Genomic DNA, 6,000 nt, shown 5'->3' with positions numbered 1-6,000 from the left:
TCAATAAAACCAGTCCACAAAATTAGAGCAAACTTTCTGCATGGGACTTATGGTAGGAGCTTTTTCTACAACTATAAAGAACTTCCTACGCTGAGAAGGAAAACACATCTTAAAACTGGACAAAGGGCTTGTGTGGTGGCACACACCTTTAATCCCAGCACTCAGGAAGCAGAGGCAGGCAGATCTCTATGAGTTCAAGGCCAGCCTGGTCTACAGAGAGAGTTCAGAACAGTCAGGGCAGAGAAACCTTGTCTTGACAAATAAAACAAAAACAAAAACAACATAAAAACTGGACACAGGTAAGGGATAGACATTTCTCCAAAGACGATACACAAATGGCCCATGTATACATGAAAAGATGCTTAGCATTAGTATTACGAGAAAACAAAGGAACAGCCTGAGATACCACCTCAACTCGCTACAGGACAGGTAGGAACAAGAGCTGTGGAAAGAGTAGAACCCTCATAGTCTGCTAGTGGGAGTGTAAAGTAGCGCAGCCACTTTGGAAGACAGTCTGGCTTTCTTTTTATAAAAAGATTCATTTTATTATTTATTTGTTTATTTAGTGTGTGCGCATGTGTGTGTGTGTACATGTGCATGCAAGTAAGAAGGAATCAGATGCTCTGGAGAAGGAGTTACATGTAGTTTTGAACCACAGGATATGGGTGCTGGGAACTGAACTCTGATCTTCTTGAAGAGAAGTCTTAACTACTGAGTCATTTCTTCAGCGCCTATCCTGGCTTTTTTAAACCATTAGATATAAAGTTACTACATGACCCAGCAATTTTGCTTCTAGATACACCCTGGAAAAGTTAAAACATACATCCACACAAATACATGTATGTGAACGGTTACAAGAACATTCATACTAGCCCAAATGTGGAAATACTAAAAGCTCATTTATGCATGAACATATAATTAATAAGTAAAATGCGATATTTCTAATACATAAGATTATTCTGTAACAAAAGAAGTGAAGTAATGGTACATAATAGGACATGGGTGAACTTTCGCAGATGACCATATATCACACAATCCCATTTCTATGGACTGCTTGGAAGAGGCAAATTGATGAAGATGGATGAGAGGCTGTCCAAGCAGTGTAGAGGAATTGGGGATGAGGAATGATTGGCAATGGGCGTGGTGTTTGTTTGTGACAACAAAAATACTCTAAATTGACAGTGGTGAAGAGTACACAGTCTGTGGCTATATGAGACACCGTTAAACGCTATAATTTATTTTTAATGTATGTGTGTGGGTGTTTCATCTACCTGTGTGTCTGTTCACCATATGCATGCCTGATGTCCAAAGAGGTCAGAGGAGGGTGTTAGAGCCTTCAAAACTGAAGTTACAGACTTTGTGAGCCACCATGTAGGTGCTGGGAACTAAGCCCAGGTCCTCTGGAAGAGCAGTCAGTGTTTTTAAGCACTGAGCCATCTCTCCAGCTCCATCATACACTTTCATTGGATTAGTTATATAACTTTTCATCTCTAACCATTGTGTTGAGCGTGATAAATGTGGTTCTCTAATGAGTATATTATGCCAACACATAAACATACCTTTCTTTTCGTTTAAATTCTGCTGTTTTTATTTTCTTAAATTTCCCCCTTAGTCTCTCTCTCTCTCTTTATGATGTGAGCTCAGTAGTGGTGTGGGGGCAGGAGCAGCAAACATTTACCAAGAACTTCTTCATTTCTAAAACAAACCCTGACACTGAGAACTTTCTTATGTATCTTCAATTTTAGTTTTGAAAATTACTCTTTTTAGCCGGGCATTGGTGGCACATACCTTTAATCCCAGCACTCAGGAGGCAGAGGCAGGCAGATTTCTGAGTTTGAAGCCAGCCTAGTCTACAGAGCGAGTTTCAGGACAGGCTCCAAAGCAATATGGAGAGATCATGTCTCGAAAAACAAAAACCAACAACAACAACAAATCTTTTTCTGAACGATTGAAAATGCCATGCTGATAAATGAACCCCAGCCTCACCAGAAGCTCCCACTGGATCACTGCTGAGGGGCAGTGTTTTCATCAGGTCCTCCAGTTCCTTGTCTGTGAGTTCAATGTCAAGGTTTGCCAGGACACTTTGTACATCATGAGGCCCAATCTGCTCACCTGTCAAAGAGAGTCGATATAGGATGATGCTCTTGTTCACTGTAAAGATTGATCACACATATTAGTTTTAAAAAAATGATTGGCCAGTAGCCAGGCAGGAAGTATAAGCGAGGCTACCAGATTAGGATAATTATGGGAAGAGGAAAGGCAGAGACAGTCGCGAGCCAGACACAGAGGAAGCAAGATGAGAATGCCCTACTGAGAAAAAGGACCAAGCAATGTGGCTGAACACAGATAAGAATTATGGGTTAAGTTAAAAGAGTTTGTTAGTAATAAACCCAAGCAATAGGCTAAACAGTTTATAATTAATATAAGAGTCTGTGTGTTTATTTGGGACTGAATGGCAGCAGGACTGGGAGGGACAGAAACTCCGGTCAACAGGGATTGGCTAAACATCACAGTTGTTCAGACCTTGCTTGATGTCTAACAAGAAGAGTTTCTTTATAATTAAAAGTACCCTAGTTTTCAGGTCAAAGATTAAAGTAAAAAGGAAGAAATTAAAACTATACCATCAATAACCTTGTTAGGCCAAATTTATCTCCGACATAAATATGCTTTTACAGTGAGTGAACAATACCTCCCAGGATGAAATTAGATGAATTTATTACATTTATTGTTTTAGTGTATGTGCACACACATTTGCACACGCAAATGTGGTATACACATAGCATGGTACAGGTGTGGAGGCCAGAGGAGAACTTTCAGGAGTCAGTTCTCTCTTTTCTACCATGTAGGTAGGTCCTAGGACTTGAACTCAGATCATTAGGCTCGGTGGCACGTGCCTTTACCTATGGTGCCATCTCATCAGGCCTAATTTAATTTATAAAAATAGACTTATGTAAAGTTTTCCTCAAAAATAGTTATTATGTTAATTTATTTTCTTCTTTAGTTTTGAGACAGGGTCTCTCTATGTGTCCCATATTGGCTTCAAAGTTATTACATAGCTGAGACTGGCTTTGAATCCAGGATCCTCCTGCCTCAGTCTCCAGAATTTGGGGTTTACAGGTATGAGATGCTATGCTTAAAATCATTTAGCCAAAAAATCATTTAGATTCTTAAAAGAAGAATTACAATGAATACAACAAGGACATTGGCTTGATCAGTGGGAAACATCATTCAGGTTTGCAGTGCCTTTCTCTACTGTGTTTACAAAGTACCACTGAAGTAAACTATAGCATCATAAACAACAGATTATAGACTCTCATCCCAGAACTACAGAGCATTTTAAAAGATGGAGTTCCAGAGTCAAATATCATTAACAAGTATATAAAAACCCCATAATTTATAAGTCAAGCATCAAGTATTGAGAAATATTACTGAATATAAAACATTAATGTGGATAACTCAAACTGCAATTTTATAATTTTTCTACTCACCTTTAAAGTCATTCAGTTTTTTCAGCAGTGTTTGTAGAGGAATTTTCTCATCCACTATAGGAGAGGATTAAAACCACATTACGATGTAACAGAGACTATGGGACTCTGTACATGCAAGGGGATGACATGTATCACTATTCTTTGGGCACCATCTTCATTGTTCACATACTTCAGAAAGAGCTACAGAACAGACTTTCTAGGTTACCCCTTGGTCTTTTCTCCTTTGACAAGCATCATCAAAAAGGAAGATTCTGGGGTGGCATCAGCAAGATGGTCAGCTTGAAAGGACTACTACTGTTTCTTGTTGTTTCCTCAAAAAGGACCCAAACTGTATTTTGACTGGTTTCTAAAGGGGAGCCCTGGTGTCCAGCAAGGGGGTGGTGGAAATCTCAGGCTGCATGTATTGGGAAAGGAAGAAAGCATACTGAATGTCATTCTATCTCCCTGGTTGCAATTAGTGTGGAGCTCAAAGGTGAAATGACAATCAGGCCTCCTGCAGTCCCGTTACTACCACAGATTCCAGAGTCTCTTGAGACATGACCTCAGAAGGTTCCTATGGAGTAATTGGTAGTGCTCATTAGCAGATTTCCATTAGAAAGCCTGAGTTTGGCCGGGCGGTGGTGGCGCATGCCTTTAATCCCAGCACTCGGGAGGCAGAGGCAGGTGGATCTCTGTGAGTTCGAGGCCGGGCTGGACCGATAGCCTCCAAAACAATACAGAGAAACCCTGTCTCGTAAAAACCAAAAAAAAAAAAAAAAAAAAAAAAAGCCTGAGTTTGGCACCATCCTTTCTTTCTGCTCCTAGTTTAAGAAGAAATCAGTTGCTTGTTTCCACACACACAGCCACCTTTATCAAATTATTCATATGTGTCTATGCCAATATTATACTCTGATTCCCCAAAACTCTTAAGTCATACAGACATCTGTTTAATTAAAAAATAACTTGTACTAGGTATTTTGTTACTGTGGTAGAATTATAATGGCCACATTTTTCAATCAACATGCATAGAATAACTAAATGGATAAGAAAACCCAACAACCCATGATTCTCAATATATTCAAGGGCATTCATGAAAATCCCACAATCTAATGTTGCAACTAATGGGGAAATGAAAGCTTTTCCATCAAGATTTATCCCAACATATCTGTATTCACTCTCATCATTTCTACTCAACACAGTACTGAAATGCTAGTAAGAGCAGACAAGAAAATAAATGAGAGGCATCTACATTGGGAGGGAGAGTTTACAAATACACTTGGAGGGTCAAACAGTTGAACTTGGGAAATAAGCAGAATGCTGGCTAACAGGGGCTGGAACAGGAGTGATATTGGGAAGCTGTTGGTCAAAGGATGAAAAGTTCAGCTAGACAGGAGGAATGGTTTAAAAGATTTTCCATACAATGGTTAATGTAGGTGTATAATATATTTGAGGGCCGGGCGTTGGTGGCGCACGCCTTTAATCCCAGCACTCGGGAGGCAGAGGCAGGCGGATCTCTGTGAGTTCGAGACCAGCCTGGACTACCAAGCGAGTTCCAGGACAACCTCCAAAGCCACAGAGAAACCCTGTCTCGAAAAAAAAAACTTAATCGAAATATATTTGAATGTTTAGTAAGAGCAGATTTTATATGTACTTATCACAAAATGAAGTAATAAATATGTTAATCAGCTGGATGTTAGCCATTCCACAATGTACATGCACATTCAAAAGAACACACTGTAAACTATTTACTCAATTTCTTGTCACTTAAAATACTAAAGGTCTTAAAAAATTAAAAATTTTAGCGATGCAATTTCTGACTTGTAGTGGATTGGATTTGTCTCTGTTGAGAGGAAAGTTGCCTGAGGTGTAGGACTATTATTGGAGTTTGAGCTCATAGTCACAGTGTGGAAGACTTTTATATTATATCGTACTTGTGATAGAAAACTGGCTGCTCGTGCTAAAATATAGTCAGTTGTTTTGCATGGTGCCCCCACCCCCACACCTGGGGGTGGTTCTCTTTTTGGTTCTCCCTTCTCCTTTGAAAAGAATATATAAAACAAACAAAACTATATAAACATTCAAAGGTTCTTTGAACTAAACTATGGTACCATTATTTGAGTGTATGTCCTCTTTAAAACTCATAAGGAATTTCTTTGCCATTTTAATACTGTTAAAGGTGGGATTAAAAAATCTTATGTGTGTGTGTGTATGTGTGTGTATGCACACACATGTGCATGTGCCTGGACATGCTATGGTGCACATGGGGTGGTCAGTGGACAGCCCTGGGTATTGGTCCTCACCTACCTGGTTTGAGACAGGATCTCTGTTTTAGTTACTGCTCATACCTGGCCCTGGGGCTTCTGGGGATTCTTGTCTGTGCTTCCCATGTCACTTTCGAAGTGCTGGGATTACAGACATGCTGCTGTGCCCCTTTTAAACAGAATCTGGGAATTTGAACCAAGGGCCTCATGCCTGCATGGCAAGCGCTTTACCCACAGAGGTAGGTAGGAGGATTGAAAGTAGGATTTTTAAT

General features: G+C 39.8%; 1 protein-coding gene across 1 annotated transcript in view; it reads right to left on the bottom strand.

Moving 5' to 3' along the window:
* Window positions 1-954: 954 nt before the first annotated feature.
* LOC110340852 (EF-hand calcium-binding domain-containing protein 13-like) overlaps window positions 955-6,000 on the bottom strand; it is a 28,047-nt gene continuing 23,001 nt past the window's right edge. The window contains exons 21-23 of the mRNA XM_040748071.1: window positions 3,489-3,542; window positions 1,987-2,112; window positions 955-959 (exon numbers count right to left, since the gene is read on the bottom strand). Of these exons, the coding sequence (XP_040604005.1) occupies window positions 955-959; window positions 1,987-2,112; window positions 3,489-3,542 (185 nt within the window). The remainder of the gene's footprint in view (window positions 960-1,986; window positions 2,113-3,488; window positions 3,543-6,000) is intronic.

The sequence above is a fragment of the Mesocricetus auratus genome, unplaced genomic scaffold (genome assembly GCF_017639785.1).
Source record: "Mesocricetus auratus isolate SY011 unplaced genomic scaffold, BCM_Maur_2.0 Super-Scaffold_100007, whole genome shotgun sequence".
Classification (NCBI taxonomy): domain Eukaryota; kingdom Metazoa; phylum Chordata; class Mammalia; order Rodentia; family Cricetidae; genus Mesocricetus; species Mesocricetus auratus.
This window is presented reverse-complemented; position numbering and strand designations above follow the sequence as displayed.